At 43.9% G+C, this 19,751-nt stretch overlaps 1 protein-coding gene across 6 annotated transcripts in view; it reads right to left on the bottom strand.

Annotated features, from left to right (window-relative positions):
• The window catches only part of syne1b (spectrin repeat containing, nuclear envelope 1b), a 124,230-nt gene that overhangs the window by 94,936 nt on the left and 9,543 nt on the right, over window positions 1–19,751 (bottom strand). For 3 of the 6 annotated variants that reach the window (XM_088310157.1, XM_088310159.1, XM_088310161.1), the window contains exons 1-10: window positions 4,825–4,986; window positions 4,579–4,743; window positions 3,755–3,889; window positions 3,513–3,671; window positions 3,215–3,423; window positions 1,721–1,829; window positions 1,467–1,631; window positions 554–721; window positions 297–473; window positions 83–223 (exon numbers count right to left, since the gene is read on the bottom strand). In XM_088310157.1, coding sequence (XP_088166283.1) covers window positions 83–223; window positions 297–473; window positions 554–721; window positions 1,467–1,631; window positions 1,721–1,829; window positions 3,215–3,423; window positions 3,513–3,671; window positions 3,755–3,889; window positions 4,579–4,743; window positions 4,825–4,905 — 1,509 coding nt within the window. In that variant the 5' untranslated portion in view covers window positions 4,906–4,986. Of the gene's footprint in view, window positions 1–82; window positions 224–296; window positions 474–553; window positions 722–1,466; window positions 1,632–1,720; window positions 1,830–3,214; window positions 3,424–3,512; window positions 3,672–3,754; window positions 3,890–4,578; window positions 4,744–4,824; window positions 4,987–5,047; window positions 5,216–7,105; window positions 7,250–7,319; window positions 7,473–9,346; window positions 9,512–10,322; window positions 10,526–12,886; window positions 12,984–13,055; window positions 13,225–13,302; window positions 13,416–13,629; window positions 13,795–14,667; window positions 14,806–14,873; window positions 14,982–15,603; window positions 15,637–15,757; window positions 15,809–17,234; window positions 17,345–17,513; window positions 17,711–18,907; window positions 19,075–19,589; window positions 19,683–19,751 lie in introns of those variants that run through there. The other 3 variants (XM_088310156.1, XM_088310160.1, XM_088310158.1) reach the window with 2 other exon arrangements.

Genomic DNA, 19,751 nt, shown 5'->3' with positions numbered 1-19,751 from the left:
ACCCCCCCCCCCCCCTCACTAATATCCATTCAAAAATCCGCACTGTTTATGAAGCTAAACCGAGGAGTTAAATTTGACTCACTCTGGCTTGGTCAAGTTCCACCGCCAGGCTCTCCGGACTACTAAAGTTCAGGTCTCGCTCGGTCGTGGATCGGGCCTTGCTCACAAACTGGCGTACCGCCTCCTGCTGGCTGTCAAACTCTTGCCAGGCTGCCAGAGTCACCTGAGAAGATAAAAATACAATAAAATAAAAATCAGTGCACACAATAAGGTCTTTGTAAAAAGTGTCGGCCCACCTGAAGGCTTTGCTCTTGCGAATCCATGTTTTGCTCCATTTTGCTGAGCGTGTTCTCCAGGCTGTGCAGGTCCTGCTGCAGAGTCTCTCCCAGGCCCTCCTCCGCCTGCAGCTGCTGCCCCCGACTGATCAACTGCTGAACATCCTTCCTCTTCAGCTTCAGCCGTTTCAGAAGTTGCTACGGACAGACGTTGCGACGTCCATTGGGAACGGGGGATGCGTGGGGGGCGGGGGCGGGGGTTTTTCCGAGCAGAATACCTGGTGAACGAGCAGCAGTTGCTGGGCCTCCCTCACTGTGGGGCAATCCAGGATTCGAGAGACGTCAGCCTGAGCTTCTTTCTGAGCTCGGAGAAGATCGTCCAAAGTTGTCTGCACTTCCTCCCGAAACTGAACGCAGTCACCCACAGCCAGGACCATTTTCTCGGCCTGAAACACACGGAAGACGCATGTTGAAGATGAGCGTGGGTGAGCATGGCTGAAATTGTAAAAAGGACAAAACTATTTTTCTAAAGGGAGGGATGTCAAAGATGTTTTTGTTGAGAGTGAAAAGAGTGAAATCACGTAAATCTACAACATAGGTGCCATGTAATTATATTTGGCCTGTGAGGCTCTACCAAATGACGACTATACCATTTTACATTCAAAATGATAATATTCATTTAAAAAAATAAATATTGTATTGGATTAATAAAACCACTTCTAATAAAAAAATTATATTGTCTTTAAAAAAATTAAATGCTGGCCCGCGGCGTTGTTCAAGTTTTACTTTTCGGCCCACGGTGTATTTGAGTTTGTCACCCCTGATCTACAATCAAATCAGTGTGACGAAATCGACAAACTTGTTACGCTTAAGGTAAAACGGGGACAGCCTGAATGTTTTTGAACTCCAAACTAAAACATCTTGAATGTTTTCTATTCAGGAAACCACAACCGACGTCTATACCCGTCAATGGCAGTGAATGAGTTCAAGTTTGTTGTACGTTGCATTTGCAGCAAGTTATTCAATCGATTTTAAAAGAAGCCATGATGTCTTCTAGTCAGAAGCTTGTTCACAGACTAAGCGAGTGGCGAGAGCACAATGCCGTTCCAATTTGCGCCCCTTTCCTAAAAAGAAATCAATTGGCATGTTTGAAACGATGCGTGATGAGTTGCAGGGCAGCTAATCACCCACCTCTATGAGAGACAAGAGAAGCCCCTTGAAGTCAGCCGAGAGTTTGCTGAGGGCGCTTCCTTGCCTTTGGGCGTCGCCGTCGGCGCAGATCTCGATCAGAACGGCCATGCGGGCTTTCAGCCAGCTAAGGCTTCCTTCCTGTAGCTCGGCGTCGTTCCTCAGCTCCTGCAGAGGCGCAAAGCGAGAAAACGTGGCCAAAGTAATGATGCCGACGGCGACGGGTTGGCTCCGCTTTGACGTGGGCGTGAACGTACCGTGATGCTCGTCTTGACCTGACTGTATTTCCGCGGATCGCCCGCTCGGTTTCTCAGTAGTCGCAGTTGGCTTTCTTTAGAGATCAGCCAGCAGGAAAGCTCAGCGTATCTGTTTCAACATGAGAGTCAATTCATTGATTAATCAACAATTTATTGATCATCCAATTAATTCACAACTATTTCGATAACCAATTAATCGTTTTTCGTCCATGTTGAAATTTAACCGTCTGAGTTGTAGTTAGCAGATTTTGTGTGTTCGCAAAAAATTCTGCTTTTACTTCAACATTTGACCTATTTTGTGAGATGTCACGGACCAACCAGTAATTGAGCCGTAATTAATTTAGGCCTCAAATGTCCCGTAAGTAGCTCCCGATTTTCAAATAGGTTTGGCGTGTACAACATCATTTCCTTTCGTTGCGTGTATGGCACCGGCAGAAATCTGTAGGGATTAAGTTAAGCGTATCGATTCAAATTTCCCAAAAAGATTCGACTCGATACACAAGGGCCCGATTCGATTCAATTTCTGAGTCATGATTCAATTCAAATTTCCAAAATCAATTTGATTCAATAGACGAGGGCCCAATTCGACTCAATTTTCGATTCACAAATCGATTCAAATTTCCAAAATCGATTTGATTCAATACACAAGGGCCCAATTTGATTCAATTTTCGATTCACGATTCGATTCAAATTTCCAAAATGGATTCGATTCAATAAACAAGGGCCCGATTCGATTACATTTTTGATTCACGATTCGATTCCTATTTCGAAAATCGATTCGATTCAAAACACAAGGGCGCAATTCGATTCACAATTTGATTCACAATTTGATTCAAATTTCCAAAATTGATTCGATTCAATACACAAGGGCCCGATTGGATTCAATTTTCAATTCACGATTCACTTTAATTGATTTGATTTTCGATTCAATCAAGGATTTCACGCAGTACCGATTTTACCTTCGTATGGGAGGCAAACTCAGAAGAATCAATGCTGCAATGAGTACAAACTTCCTGCTGTAACGAGATTTGTAAAAATATGAATATTTACATTAAGAATTGAAGCCAATTAATTGATTTACTGCCATTGACGGCTTAAGACGTCAACGATTTTTTTATTTTTATTTTTTACTCGGCGGGTAGTGAATGAGTTAACATTAATCAGGTAGCGTAGGTTTTATTTAACATGAACTGATCAAAACAATAGATACATCTGCCCTCAAGCTTGTTGCGTCCGCCATTTTGTTTTGATATGTTACTTTCGCGTAGTGACAAGATCTTGCGTGGTTACGTAAATTTATGGGGAATTATGAATCGATATCGGGATATGAAAAGGAAAATCGATTGTTTTAAACCCAGCCCTATTTTAAAGTTTATAATGCACTTTACGTTTTATTTATTTTTAATTTTTTTTGTGCTGAAGCTGCTGCACCTCCACGAAAGACACACCAGGACAAGCCTGCTTCGCACATTTTGAAAATTGAGCTGACTATACCTCGCATTGTAGTCCTTCCATTTGTCCGGGTGCTGCGTTAGCTTCTGATGGGTGTTTTCAATCTCCTCGCTGACCTCAGTGTAGTCCTTCCTGGACTTCTCAAGAGTTTGGTGGGCAGAGTCGCCCTCGGGGAGCTTCTGACATAGTTCCTCCATCATTTGCAGCCGCTTCTCGCAAAGGGACTGCGGACCCTTTTCTCGGAAGAAGGCCTGACGGTGGACCCGAGTACACGACCGCCTTAGTGAGCTCGCTTGAGAAGGCGAAACATTTTCCACAGAGGGGTCACTCGGTCGCTCACCCGGTGCTCCTTGATGAGCCTCTCGCTGCCCGTGCTGGCCAGATGCCGGTTCTCCCGGGTCACCTCGGCTTGGCACTCCTGCAGCAGCAGCGCCAGCTTGCTCCCCTCCACCTCCACTTTGAGGCGGAGGATGTGGTAAGGAGCGTCCGTCTGGACGTCCTGGGAAAAACGAGCATGGCAAAAGGTCACCGGTCGTGAGAGAAATACTTCAGCTGCTTTTCATTTTGATTGCGTGAACAAACCTTCCAGTGTTTGTGCAGAGCCCGGACAGTTTCCTGCAGCGAATGTTGCTCCTGGTCGGGTAAAATGTCGGTGAGCTCGTCGCAAGCCTTGAGGAACGTGTTCAGGACGCGCTGGTCCAGCTGCCCGAAGAACTCCTGGCAAAAATCACAAAGTGCCTGCTTCACTTGTCGCCTTCAACTTTCCTCTCAGATTAAGGGACATGTTCAAGTGAACGTTTTCATACTTCTGATTGTTGGAATATCTTCAAAATCTTAACAACATGAAGACAAATGAACTGCTTAAGTCAAATAAACACCACCGATGACCAGAAACTGAAGGAATGAACGCCGCCTTCAAAATATCAACTAGCAAAAACTAAAAACCTCCCTCAAATAATCAGCAGTTTTATCAACAAAGACCATCTTTAAATAATCGCCATCTTGCAAAAAGTAAACGACTCATATTATAAGCAACTTAAACACCTTCCTCAAATAATGAAGCTCTCAGTAAAGTGGACACCTGAAAAAAAAAAATAAATAAAAAAAGAAAAAAATAATAATAAATATATATATATATATATATATAAATGAATATATGAATAAAACCTCCAAATCATCAGCAACTTGCAAAAAAAAAAAAAAACAACACTCCCCTAAAATGATCAAGTTAAGAAATAAAAAAATGAATGCCTCCCTCAAATCAGAGGTCAGGCCGAATATATAATCTCCTGACAGATTGGACAGACAGTCTTGGAAGATGCATACGTCGATTTTTAGAAGAGATAATAATAATATTTACTTTGTGCAAAACTGGAGTGTGCGTGGAAACCTTCCCGATGGCTCACCGTGTGCTTTCTCAGCAGGTCCTCCGGGTTGCCTCTTTCCGCCAGACAGCTTTCCGCCATCTTGAGAACTTTCTCCAGCTCCAGACGCGACTCGTCAAACCTCTTCATGAGGCTGCTGTTTGCCTCCACGCGCTTCCTCCACTCGGTCGCTTCCTTAAACATGGCCTGCGCACACATTGAAAAAAAAACATGGCTCTTCTTCTTCTGGGTGACATTTCTAGAGCCACCTCAAATTCACTCGTCTACCTGCGAGGAGGCTTGGAGGTCGGCGACCCTTTTCTGCAGGAGGCTCATGTCCATGTGCTGCATTGTTTTACTGCCGTCCATGAGCTTGAGGATGCTTTGGTGATTCCTCTCAATCACGATCAGACATTTCTTGCAGCTTTGCGTGGCGGCCGCCAGCTCCTGCAACAGACGAGGCGTCAGCCGTCCGCGTCCGCCGATGGACCCAACGTGGCTTAAGGATTACCTGGCACTTGTGTTTGAAGTCCACGGGCCCCTCGGAGTCGCTGCTGCTCGTGACATGGCTGGCCTTCTCCAGAGCCTGGTAGAAGCCGCTGATGTTCTTCTCCATTTCTTCCAGCGGAGCTAGGAGGGACTGGGACTCCTTGAGCAGTGGCAGACATCGCTCTCTAACCTGAGGGCACAGGTGGGCAAATTTAACACAAAAAAAAAAAGTTAGGAGTATGGAGATTTTGTACGGAAGCGTATTGCATTCACTTGAGAAAAAAAAAACAACAAAAAAATCTTGTTTTTCTGAGTGATTTTTTTGGGCCATTTTTTTTCTTCTAGTATTTTTTTCTGTTTTTCGGAGTGATTTTTTTTCTGTTTATTGGAGTAATTGTTTTCTGTTTTTCTGAGTTTTTTTGTTTTGTTTGTTTTTCGGACTAATTTTTTCTCTGTTTTTTGGGGTCATTTTTTTTTTTTTTTCTGAGTTTTTTTTCGTTGTTTTTCGGACTCATTTTTTCTGTTTTTCTGAGTATTTTTTTTTTTTTTTACCTCTGAACTCCAAGTGACGTGTTGCCGACTCGCTTATGGCGGACTCCTCCCCGTTTATCTCAAACTGTCTTCTCCTTTATTCTCAAACCGGTTAAGGTAAGGTATGTACAGTAATTAGTAACGCAAACATTCTTTGTGTTTTGTGCTTTTTAACTGTCTACTTTACTCATAATATAAGTTTTTATCGTTTTATGAAGCATGTCAAGCGACACGATTTCAAGAATGTGTTCTTGTTAACACTTCGTTTAGTCATCACCCGGAAGTTCTTTCCACAACACATGTAGTCCCAAATACCTATTACTACATAAAGTAAACAGTTAAAAAGCACAAAACGCAACGGATGTTTGCGTTACTAATCACTGAACATGCCTTCACTTAATTGAACCGGTATAGGTATAAAGTTGAAGGCAGTTTAAGGTAAGTGGGGAGGAGTCCGCCATAAGCGAATCGGAAACACGTCACTTGGAGTTCAGAGGTAAAAAAAAAAAAAAAAACTCCGAAAAATAGAAAAAAAAATTACTCCGTAAAACAGAAAAAAATCCTCCATAAAACAGAGAAGAATTATTTTTTTTTTTTTTAAAACAAAGGCCCAAAGAAATTACTCAGAAAAACAAGTTGGGTTTTTTTTCTCAAGTGAATGCAATACGCTTCCGTAATTTTGACTAAAAAAAAAATAAAAAATCGATATATCGATACAAATCGATTTTCTGTCTTGAAATCGTATATCGATTTACCTAACTTCAGTGAGATTTTGTCACAATGCAAAAGTAGCGTATCAAAACAAAATGGCAGAAGCAGCAAAGTCAGCGGCAACAAGCAAAAAGGCAGATGTGTTTATTCGTTTTGATTAGGTCGTGTTAAATAAAACGGAACGGCATTGGCTTCGATTCTGGATGTCAACATTCATATTTTGACTCATGCACTTGGTTACAGCACAAAGTTTGTACTATTTGCAGCATTGTTTCCTCTGGGAATGCCTTACGTACCGAAGTAAAATTCATACTGCGTGAAATCGAAAATCAATCCAAATGAATTGTGAGTGGAAAAACAAATTGCGTATTAAATCGATTTTGGAAATTTGAATCGATCCCCTAAAGTACAGCATGTTCCACTTTGTCAATTTCGATGATGTCACTGCCACAAGAAATGGAATTGTTTGTACAAACTGCAGCAAATGCCCTCATCAGCTTTTTGTTAGTTCCCGCCCATATCCGTGAATTCAAACACGGCCGTCACATGGTGGGAATACAACGGTCGTTTGCGAAAATCCAGAAATGTTCCCGAAAAGCCCGATATCCAGCGGTCTACTTTTTGTCCAAACCAGTGGGGGAACCCCAGGCTACTTCCTGGTTGGTCGCTAAGCAACCACTTCCAAATATGGTCAAATGGAAGGAAGGGTTGAAGTGAGAGCGCCCTCTTGAAATTGTTTCGTTTCTTTTTCATCAAAAGGCATTTTTGAGGACTTGATCGGCGTCAAAAACTTGGAAACTTGTTGACTCGCATGAAATTCGACAGCGCTGGGCCGCACCTTGCCAAGCTGCTCCTTGATGGAGCTCATCACAGCCGTCATCTGAGCCACTTCCTCCGGCGCCGTGTCTTTGCTGAGCAGCTGAGCGGTGCGACCCGCCGCCTTACATGCGGCCTCCATGGCCGGCACTTTGTGTTTGATTTCCTGCGAGGACACGGCAAGGTCATCACACATACGTCAGCAAATGTTGCCGGGAGGCGACGCGGGGCTTTACCTCGACATCCTGAGCAAATGTGCGCACGTTGAGGAAAGACACTTGCACGCCGGCGCTCATCTTCTCGTCGGTGGCGTCCATGAACATTTTCAACGTGGCGATGCCGTCCTGATAGTCGTGCCTCAACTTGTCCACCTCGTCCGCCCTCGCATACTGACGACAACAAAAGATGACGGCCACTCTTAACGGTCAAGCACAGGCGAGAGTAAAAAAAAGTCTCTTCTCCAAAGTCCTAAATGGGAACTCGAGTCGAATATTTTAATTTCATATTACATTTTGGGGAATAAGAATGAAGATGACCCGTTTTTCGTTCATCACAACGCTTTGCCGTTTTCTGGATTTGGTCACGTGACGTTCACAAATTCGAGTACGTTTTACTTTTGACGTCAGTCCCAGTCAACGGCGGAGGACCGAGTACGGCCCGATCCCAATAGCACCCCATCCCTTCTCGTCTCTTCTACAAAGACAAACTTTTAGTCCGGCCCACGTGTGTGTGATGAACCTCCTCGCAAAATGGGCAAACTACAAAAATGGCCTCCAAAGGCGTCTTTAGCGCCACAGCCAACCGCTTGTGTCTGAAGAGACATGAGACAGCAGCGTGCGTTCAAACGTGCCTGTATTTCCTTATTGTGACATCACAAAACCCGCCCCTCCCGCCTGCTACTGGGCAGAGGTGGGCGGTCAAGGCCTTCAAGGCCTTCTCTGGTGGCCTAACATCATCAAGAAATCGCGATCATATTCTTCACATTGATGTCGTATTGATCCTAGTGTTGTATTTTTAGGTGAGAGTTTTTATCCAATCAGAATTCAGCGAGCTCGTGTCGCTAGGCAGATTTCACTAAACGAGTAGCGCGCACTATTTGTCCGAGGCCTTCAGTTACAATCGTGCGGGCGTCAGTTCTGTCAAAGTCAATGAGCTTTGAGAGTCGATAGACAGTTGCGATGACAGTAAGCTGGCCTGACGCTGAAGGTGAAGAACGCGGCCTGTGATTGGATACTCACTCGTGAGGGCGCAGCAAGATGCGGAATCAACACACCCGGGAGTCGTAACTGGCGACTGTTCGAAAATGTCAAATATATTCTTGCATTTTTAAACCACAATGGCCGAAGGAGGGAATTTAATTGCAGATGCACTTGCGAGGCCATTTTCAAGACGGACCTTTCAAGAGAAGCGAGGTCGTCCAACATCTCTAGCGTCTCTCACATGGCAGTGTCACGTGGGGGGCGGAACGAGTCGGGGTGGACAATTTTTATGAATAACGCCGGAGGGTCGAGGCTGGAAGGTGCACCGAGATAGCGGCCGCAAGGCAGGGGACTGACCAACCAAAAAGGGTCAAGTGCCCGGCTCTGGTCGCGACAGCGCGTGGCTTGATCGGATGTTCGGTACTTTGCTACAATGACGTGTCTTGAGTTGCGAGTTAAAACACGCCCTGTCGGAACAAACGACAATGCTACAAGTTCTGTTCCTTTTAAATGGCGTGACAAATTGATTTTGACACCAATAACGCTCGAGATTTCATTGGATATTCGGAGGTGATTGTCATTCGCCGTGAGTTAAAAGTTGTTGCTTAACATGTTCTCGGGGGGGGGGGGATTTCTATTTCCACCCTGTGTCTATCCCCCTCCACAAACAAGTTAAAGGAAAAGGGGGGAGACAACGATAAAGATTTGAGGCAGGCGTGGGCAAACTACGGCCCGGGGGCCACATGCGGCCCGTTATATGTTTTAATCCGGCCCGCCAAACTTGAAAAAAATTAAATGTTGTTCATGTTTTATTTTCTAAAAACTCTGGTGTGACAAATATTTTGTTGTTATGCTTTTGTTCATTTTCATTTGAAATGTATTTATTTTTTTCTCCAATGAGGTGAGGTGACCAAAACACTCCATACATCTGCTCTTGGCGGTCAATTTACAAATAAAATGATTGGACTTGAGTTGCACTTTAAGTCTGACTCGAGCCGAGTCAAGTGATTGGAATCCCCCACTTGAAAACCACATCGGGCCAAGAGCGACAAGACTTGATTTACGTATTTGACTTTGACGAAGAGCTCCCTCCATCGGCCGTTCAGGAGAAGCAGCTGCTGCTTGAGGTCTCGCGACACGCTGTCGTCGCAGGTCTCGATGAGGAAGTTGCCGGCGTCGTTCATGTCCATGTGTTGCTGCACCCAATGGGACAGGTTGCGGAAAAAGTCCTGAATCAAAAAACAATTCTGAGTTGAGGCATTGGAACTATTGGACATACGGGCACAATTTGGTGACATTTTTTCCGCATATTCATGTTTGAGCATTCACAAATTCACAGAGTTGAGGAAAATGTGGTGCTTCCTTTTGATAAAAGTAGTGCTTTGCCACCACATTGTGGCATCTTGGTGGCAAGGAACTATGTTGAAGTAGTTGAGTTTTATTTTCACCTCAGTCTTGTGGCATCTTAAGGCAATTACAATATAAAACTTTTTTTTTTTTTTGGGTGGGGCTTGGTTTGGTCCCTTTAATTCCCAAATATCGGAGAAACGCAACTTGGGTTCGACTAATGTCTTTTTAAGGATGATGTTTATTTGTCCAAATAAAATTTTGATAATAATTAATTGGCTGATCAATAAAAAAAATTAAATAAAATCCGATGAATAGAATCTTTTATATCCCGTAACGTGTAAAACAGTCAAGATGTCAATCACGGGCAGAACATTTGACTGTTTTTACAGAACTATGTACAACAGAGAGAAAAAACAGTAATCAGTAAATTGTTCTTTTTTTTTTACCGGCAAAATTTGGCATAAATAAATAAATAAACAAAATATATAAATGACTAAATTGCCATTTTTTTCACATTTAAAAGGAGCTAATATTGGCCAGCCAATTAATCGGTCAAGATCTCCATTTTATTGCACATACTTTCTGCTGGTGCCTCTGCATTTGTGCCACGAGTCCCGGAGCAAAACCAAAATGCTACGTCCAGCTCATTTGGGGTTCAGCAACCCGTTCTCAGGTCACCCGCGTACTTACGCGCTTCGTGGCCTCCGACTGGTTGAGCATGTGCTCGGCGTCCTCCAGCCAGGCCTGCAGAGCCGCCACGGTGCCGCTGTACTTCTCCCAGTTGGCGATGACCTCCTCCAGCATGCTACGAACGCTGCGCACCTCCAGCGCCAGGTTCTTCCACTGAGCCGTGGCGTCGCCGAGGAATTTGCTCACGCCCTCCGCTTCGTCAACTACGTACGTCACGTTTGGTGGAATCAAAGCATGTGCAAAATGTCATTTCGACATCCAGCCATTCATTTTCTGCACCGCCATCCTCATTCGCAAGATGCCAAAATTCAATTCCCCTTTTTTTTGTTCTTGTTGTTCGTCAACAAGTATGAACATGAAGAGAATTAAGTGTAGTGATATAAAAAGAGAACGGGAGGGGAGCAAGTTCAAAGATGTCAGTCTCTTTTCTGGACTTACCTCTGGTACAGGTGTTAGACCCGAAAACATTTGTTTACGACAACAACAGTACAGAGCACACAGTACTCACAACTAATTATTTTGGATGTGCATAGAATGCATTATTATGCTTTTACAGGCGAAGTGGAACAGAAAGAAAAATAGACGTCACCGATAGTGCGGCGGTTCACACGCCGGGCATGTTTCCATTTATTAGTGATAGACCGATTATCGGCTGGGCCGATTATCGGGACCGATATTTGGCATTTTGACGATTATCGGCGTCGGCTTTTTTTTTTTAACTTTCAAGGCAGATAAATTAAATGCTGGTTTATTTTGGCTCGATGCAGCACACTTCTATCTCTCTCTATCTCTCTCTCTCTCTTTCTGTTGTGCTCGTGGCCCTGCCTGCATAAGCTGATTGTCCCGCCCACAGCAGCCAATCAGCAGTCAGCTGCATTTTTCACCTCGAGTCACACTAAAGCAGTGATTCTCAAATAGTGGGGCGCTGTGCAATGCTGAGGGAGGCGCGTGTGACCCTGGGGTACATGCTTTTTTTCCCGCCGTAGAACGGCTAAATGATCGTTTTGGGACCGAAATTGCGATCTCAGGCAACGCAATTTTGAGATAGTCAACGCTGTGGTTTGTGCCCCGAATTTATGCAGTAGGTCATGCAGTACTGATTAAAAAAGATAATAATAATAATAAAATAAGCGTCACCCTGTTGTTTGTTGTCCCAGAAGTATTTTCTTTCGCCGCGACTTGAATACGAACCGCCAAGCTATCTTGCGTCACAGCAGTATGAGCTTTATTTTTACTATATCTAAGTCCGTGCACGGCAGCAGCAACAAGCTGCGCGATGACAAATAAACGACCCCGCTGACAACTAGCGAATTGAAGGAGGCGCTAAGCGTGCTAATTGCTAAAATGAATTACAGAGAAATAAGTGCTTCGATGTACGCTCGACTTTTAACAGGAGTCTGACTCGAACCGCGTTTGGGCGGAGAGCCAGCGGCTCTGAGCAGAAATGTTGTATCGCAACCATTACGTATCGAAACATAAAATAAGACGACGGCTGCGTTAGCAATTTAGCTAACGCTCTCAGACCGGAACACGGAAACGGATGACGTCATCACGACGAAGAGGTTCTATGTCAAACGTATAGGAAAAATTCATCATCTGCACCACAGTGTACTGAGTTCCGAGATCTACACAACAGTTGAACTCATTTATTACCATTGAGGGCTAAAGACGTTAAAGATACATTTTTTTTACTCAATTAATAAATCCTCGTCATTGTGCAAGCACATGCTATCTAAATGAGTTGGACAGCAAATGACGCAGTTACCATGGCAACGTCCGCTGCGAAAAAGGTTGATGTCATCAAACACTCACGTTTCACACAGTCAGGATTTTCATCCTGAGAGTTCACCCGAAAGCACCATTCAGAGCCTCGAGAATATGTTTATCACTCAGCGCCCCCAACAAAAAAAAAAAGGTTTTGTCATGTTTTTTTTCCCTTTCTATTTTTTTTTAACTCATTTAATCTCAGCCGTTTTCACCAGAGGAAACACCTCTATCACAGCGTTTTTTTTTCTGGGTTTTGACTGATTTTGCAAGGCCTAGAGAATATTAAAAACATGGAACTACGACGCCAAAAAAAAAAAAAAAAAAAAAAGGCTAAGACGTATAAATACGTCTTCGGGAGGCAGGGATGACAATTTTGAATACGTATATATACGTCTTATGGATTGAATGAGTTTTAATAAGAAAACAGATCGCTTGTGTTTTATAAAAAAAAAAAAAACAGCAAAGGGAAAGGAATTAATTCCGTCAATTCTAAGCACATTGTACTACTGCCTTGGACCACTGGGGGCAGTACAGAACAGACAGACGGATATACTGTGCATATAGTGTAGACAGCTCAGCTATAGAATATATGACTAAGTACTGCGATATTCAACGTATAAGTTTGTTCATAGATCACCCGCGTCCCATGACATGTTAGCATTAGAAACAGGATACCAAACTGAAGGCTAAGCTACGTGTTTGACTCCAACTGGGAGTCTCATTTTTTGAGGACTTGTTTGCAATGTTGAAAAAAAACTTGTATGCCAGGTTCCGTATTTGTAATACGCGAGACTTACTTGAACTGTCAGACTTGACAAAGACATCCGCTGCTTGCTTGAGCGCCGAAAAGAGAATGTCGTACTGTTCGAAGAACCGGTGGCCCTCAATGAACGTCTAGAAAAAGAAAAGTCCAAATGAAAGCATTTGCACCGTGCCTCCGTGACGACGACAATTCGTCAAACTCACGAGGTAACTCTGCAGCAGGAGCTCCACCGAGTCCCGCCTGCCGTATTTAACGATCCACGATTTGAGTTTGGACTCTGCCAACAGCAGAAAGGCCATCAGCCGATACTTCATCTCCCAGAATTCCAGTTTGATCAAGTGTCCGTGCCATGACGTGGACACAAAGTTGAACCTGCAGGTTGGAAACGTGCTCAATTTATTTCTTGTTTCCCCTCTCGATAGTAAAGGATGCCCGCCGACCGTTTGCTACCGTTCGGCCATATCTTGGAGCTGTTCCGGCGGAACCGGGACGCCGTTGACCGATCGGTCACGGTGGATCTGCTGGAAGGGTTGCCTGTGCGATTCGAGGTTTTTTAACACCTCCTGAAAAAGTCAAACACAGAGAGGGAGATTTACGAAAGGCTTGTTGGTGCGGGATGTCTGAATCTTTGACGTCTTTAGCCGTCAATGCCTGTAAATGATTTAACCGTTCCGATCCGCAAAATCGTGAAAAAATCATTTTGTGCATTTCTAACAGGTCCCAACCAAGATTTTTCTAGGCCGATGCTGATTCCAATATTTGGAAAACGGAGCTGACCTTGTGCTGCTCCAGTTTCCTGTGGAGAGCGTTGGCTGTGTCCTCGTGAGGATGCTGGATGGGAATGTCCTCCCTTAGGGCCATCTCGGCTCTGTGGAGCCAGGCCCCGATCACGCCCAGAGGACCCGGCAATGACTTGTCCAGGTGGATGTGCCAGTCCAGCAGCTGCAACAGACCCCCGTAAGAAAACAACAAAAAATTTTCACCATCAAAACAACCGCTCTGCCACTTTGTCACACGGTGTCCCACAAGGTTCCCTATTGGGGGCCTTGCTGTTTTCGGTCTACTTGCTGCCCCGAGTTTCCATTCTAAAAAAAACATGGAATTTTCTTCCGTTGCTATGCAGATGACAGTCAGATCAATGTCCCGCTATGCAAAAAAGACGCTTTCTCCATGAGACCATTTTTGTCCAGCCTTGAGGAAATCAAATTCGGGATGTCATATCACTACCTGAATTTCAATGAAAAGAAGACAAAGGTTCTGGGGTTCGGTCCCAGTGGGCCTACTACAATCATGCCTGTTGACCTGGCACCACTGACATTTTATCGAAAGCCAACAGTCTCAAACCTAAACTGGACGGTTTTATACTGGACACTGATTTGAAATGAGATCAGCATATCGGTGCTGTTGCTCGATCCGGCTTCTTACATCTTCGCTGAAGCCCTTTTCTTTCGAAACAGTAATCCATGCCTTGGTCACATCTCGGCTAGATTACTGCAATGCATTTTACTTTGGAGTCAGCCAGTCGTCGCTCAAGCGCCACCAACTGGTCCAAAATGCAGCCGCTCGCCTTTTAACTGCCGCTCGGAAGACGGATCCCATCACCCCAATCTTAGACTCTCTTCACTGGTTCCCAGTAAAGTTCGCTTCAAGATACTTCTGTTCGTCTTGAAATCTTTTCATGGCCTCACCCCCGCGTACCTCTCTGAGCTCCTCCACCCCTACGCAACTGCCCGCTGCTTCAGGTCTGCGGACCAAATGCCTGTGGAGGCGGAGCCTCCGGGAGGGGAGATCGTGCCTCTTTGAATATCGACCCACCCTGATGGACACGCGATCCCACGCCTGCTTGACCAGAGCCTGGTCCACAGACAGCTTCCCGTCCTTGTGGAGCGGCTGCAGCAGCGGATCCGTCTGCTTCTTTTTCATCTCATACTGCACACGGAAGTTCTTGAAAGCCTGCGCAAAAAGAGCCGTTAAGACTCGCAGGCTGAGACGACAGCGACCTGAGCGTCGACGCCCGCCACCTGATACTTGTCTGTGAGGTTGCCCTCGGCCGCCTGGGCCCTCAGCACGTCTCGCTCCAGCTGGTCCAGGAACACCTTCAGCTCCCTCAGCATCTTGCGCTCCTCCCTCTGTCAAGTTTCACATTGCGCCACAAGATTAGCATACTTTTGCAGCCATTTACTTCCTTTTTCTTTTATTCTGACATTGTTTTATTCATTCAGTGAGTTTCTATTCGTTTTTTAGTCTTCATTAGTTTTTATTAGAGGTGGGCGTGTACTGATATCAGTTACCGGTATCGGGCCGATACCCAGCCTTATTTGAGGTATCGGTCCTCGGAGACGGTAGCCGATACCAGTATCACCGAAAGTGTTTGAGGCCGTTTTACAGTCAGGAACTACAAATTTGAAGAACAGAAAATTGCCATTCATTTCATGCAATTTTAAGGGAAAATGCTATTTTGCGGGATGTTGGACTTTATTTGAAATGATCTGTCATTGGTTTTTAGGGGGAAATTCATGATCATGTATTAAAAATATGAGTGGCGTCGGTGATTGGTATCAGTTTCGGTGAGTATTCATGAGAAAAAAAATCTCTATATATATATATATATTTTTTTTTTTTTACAAAACTGCATACCGCCCTACCAAAAAAAAAAAAAAAAAAAAAAGGTATGATGAGTGAGAAAACAGAACACGTTTGAGTCTTAAAGACCGAAGAGGCAGTGAATGCTTGTGAGAGAGCCCAACATACCTCAAGCATTTGCTCTATGTCTTGCGGCGCAAACTATCCAGCCGGGGAAGGCGGCAAAGCACACAAAAGAGACGCATCAGAGAAAAAAGGCACTGGAGGAAGCGAGGCGGAGAAGACAAGACGGCATGCATTTCCGCGCGAGCACATCGCTCACCTGAAGCACGGGAATTGACAGCGCAAAGGTCGAAATGGAGCCGAGGCGCAGCTTAAATGAGCACACAAAGCGGATGGAGAAATCAAAACGACAAGCTCGGTGATGGTGGGAAGCAAAATGCCGTCGTGGTTCATGCACGTGCACGACGACAAAGCTCAGCAATGCTTGTTTGGCAAAATGCCAAATGCGTGATGGCACACAAATAAGGTCGCAAAAACATTACAATATTGAGATACACCTTGAAACCGACAGCAAAGACTGAGAGTAAACATACAACCGAACGTTCACTAATGCGGTGCCTTGACTTGCAAATTGAATTTGTGACAATTTACTATGATCTCAAATCTAATTTCCTCATTGAAACGATTTAAAATGCCACGATTCTGTTCCAGCCCCCCCGCGTTTTTTTCTGTGTTTTTAACTCATTCACCATCAGCCGAGTTAAAAAAAAAGGGATCTTTGACGTCTTTCGCAGTCAATGGTAGTAAATGAGTTCATGACAAAATATATAACAGTTAAAAAATGTAATTCAACGCAATTAATTGTGGAATTGTTTGCGATGAATTAGTTGTAAAAAAATTCATTCATGACAGCACTAAGAAAAATATTAAACCATAAGATAAAAAAATGGTTGAAAAATGTGATTAATCCCAATAAATTACGTAATCTCCTTGCGATTAATTAGTTTTAAAAAAAATCAATCGTCTGACAGCACGAAGAAAATATATTAAACCATAAGATAAAAAAAATAGTCGTTGAAAAATGTGTTTAATCACAATTAATTCCGATTTTTTTTGCGAAAAAAAAATTATCGCATGACAGCAGTAGAAAAATATTAAACCATAAGATAAAAAAGTAGTTGAAAAATGTGATTAATCGCAATAAATAAGGGAATTTTTTGCAATTAATTAGTTTAAAAAAAATGAATCATATGACAGCACTAACAAAAACATTAAACCATAAGATAAAAAAATACTCGTTGAAAAATGTGATTAATCGCAATTAATTACAGATTTTTTTTGCGATTAAGTCATTTAAAAAAAAAATGTAATCACATGACAGCACTAAACCATAAGATAAAAGAATAGTCGTTGAAAAATGGGATTAATCGCAATTAATTACGGATTTTTTTTTCGATTAATTACTTTTTTAAAAAATGAATCGTATGACAGCACTAACAAAACCATAAGAAAAAAATTTTAACCATAAGAACCATACTAGTTGAAAAATGTGATTAATCGCAATTAATTACGGAATTTTTTTGCGATTAATTAGTTTTAAAAAAAAGGAATTGCATGACAGCACTAAGACAAATATTAAACCAGAAGATAAAAAATAGTAGTTGAAAAATGTGATTAATTGCAATTAATAAAATGTGAACGACGATGAAATGACTTTTCAGCATTCGGTTCGGGTTCGCAACCCGCCTGCCCAACTCAACCCGTCGACGCACCATCACGGGTTTAAGAGCGGCTACCTCATCGTGCTGTCCGTCGCTTTCCGAGCGCTGAGGGTTGGGGTAGTGCTTGAGGAACTGCCCCACGTACGTCATGATGGACTTCTCGTCGGGCTTGTCGACGTCAACATCTGCGGAGCGACACAATCAACCAATAAACTTCTTCTTGAAATGAAGTCATGAAAAGTCAGAGTAGAATCGTCCTTGAAATGAAATCATTCCATGGCAATGACAGGTGCACATTGTTGTTTTGCTTGGAAAATGGAAATTTCTCCGTGGGCCATTTCTTTTTTTAAGCACCTTCTGGATCCAGCAGACGAGGGATGCCCAGCTCATTCTCCGCCAGCGCGAAAGCCTCCTCCAGATTCTCCCTGTTGCCCCTACGGCGCACCGCCTGCATGTCTACCAGGTCGGGACGGATGGCGTGCACCACCGACTGGAAGGCGACACCATCGCGCCAGCTCGCGCCGAAATCCTTCACCTCAATCCCGTGATGCCTGGGAAATGATAAAGACTCATTCAGGACCACGTTGAAGGCCGTGGTGGACGGTCAAGGCCTTCAAGGCCTTCTCTGCTGGCCTAACATCAACAAAAAATCACGATCATATTCTTCACATTGACATAAATTATATCCTAGAGTTCCATTTTTTGTGAGAGTTTTTATCCAATCAGAATTCAGTAAGCCTGTGTTGCCAGGCAGATTTTGCAATACCAGTCGCACGCACTATTCGTCCGAGGCCTTCAGAAACAATCGTGTGGGCAGCTCTTCTGTCAAAATCAAAGGTCTTTCAGAGTTGATAGACGTGTGAAATGCACGTCCGCCACTGGTTGAAGACCGGTGCAGTTGCAAGACATTTTCAGCATGATGTCACTCATACCTCTGGGTGGCAAAAGCTCAAGCCATCTCCGACTGCAGCATTAAAAAATTAACCGCACAAGTTATTTGACCAAGACAGACATTGAGAAAACGGACGAAATGGCTTGGAAGATAGACGTTAAGTTGATTCAAAAATAGACGTGTGGTCATTGAGGGGCTGACTCATGAACTGTTGCTAGCGAGCTGGAGAGTTGACGTTTGCTAGCAGGCTAGGCATTATGTTTTACAAAATTACTCAAAGACAACCTAAGCAAATATTTGAGACATACCTGATGATAGTTTCTCAGTTGGTCCATTTAGGAGTGGCTACTCTAGGCCAGTGGTCCCCAACCACTGGCCCGTGGACCGGTACTGGCCCACGGGCCTCTTTGGAGCAAGACGGCAAAGATGGGGGGGGGAAAAAACCAAAAAAAAACTTGCAGTTGACGCGTGTCAAGATGCTAATTATCTTAGCAGCTTTACGCTAATGTTAAACACAAAAGTTGGCGAAATGAGTTACAGTAGCACGTCGCGCAGAGCCACAAGTCCCCGGCCTGCTCATCGCACTATTCCGCCAGCAAAAAGTTATGGAGTTGTATTAACCGGTCAGCGACGGACAAAAGATCGGGCACCACTGCTCAAGGCAATCTTGCCATTTTCTCCCAATGACTATTTTGAACGTCCTTTTAGCCACCTCACTCAAAAGTCGATTTTTGGAAAAGAATCCCAAAAATGACGTAAACCTTCTTGTGGCGCAAGTCAGCGGTGATCTCTTGCTTCCTTGCCACCCAGAATTGCCCATCACAAACATTCAGAAAAGATCTGTCGCTGCACATACTTGGCGGCGGTGCACTGCACCCATCTGAGCAGCGCCTTCTTGGCGTTGCCCTGAAACTTGACCACTTTTCTCTTCATGGGAGGACTTCCCGTTTCGGAACTCTCCACCGAGGAGTTGCTTGTGGACAAGGCCTGGAGGGCTGGAAGGTTGCTGGTCAACTCTTCAATCTGACGAAGGAAAAGATGGTTGCAGGCATTGAGCAATTTATTTAGTCAATGGTTTGTAGATTCCACTGACATGCACGACCAGAAAATTCTGGTGTTGACCGTATTTTTCCGACTATAAGGCACACTTAAAATCCTTTCATGAGCTCAAAAATCGACTGTGAGTCTTATATTCGGGTGCGCCTTATGTATGGACTGGCTTGTTTCGCTTAATGTGCATTAATTCACCTTATAACACGGTACGCCTCATATGTGGAAATTTCCAAAAAATAGTTCATTGAGACTGTGCCTTATAATCTGAAAAATTCTGATGTATGTTAAGTCTTGACTAAATTAGGTAACTCAATCATTCTAGCATTGGAACAAGGCTATCAGACTAAAATACCGCGCTCCCCCGCTATATCACGTGACTACAGTATAATGCAGATTATTTTATTTATTTATCTGTATTTTTTCTTTTATCTGTTGTGCAAATCCCTGCCATATTTCGAAGAATTCAAGTAGGGGCTTCACTGTACCTGGAAATAGAGGATAACGGTCCATATCAAGCCAAGGACGATGGATGGTCGTCCGTCTGCGATGTCCGTCGCGTGAATGTTCACCAGTTTGATCTGAAACAAAAGTTGGGCATGACTTATTTCATCCAAAGGGGGACTCGGGATGGCATTCACTCTTAACTC

This window comes from Idiotropiscis lumnitzeri, chromosome 1 (assembly GCF_059441095.1).
Source record: "Idiotropiscis lumnitzeri isolate Australia: NSW breed Sydney's pygmy pipehorse chromosome 1, RoL_Ilum_1.0, whole genome shotgun sequence".
In the NCBI taxonomy this organism is placed as follows: Eukaryota; Metazoa; Chordata; class Actinopteri; order Syngnathiformes; family Syngnathidae; genus Idiotropiscis; species Idiotropiscis lumnitzeri.
Note: the sequence above shows the minus strand (reverse complement) of the source record. Positions and strands in the feature narration are given on the sequence as shown.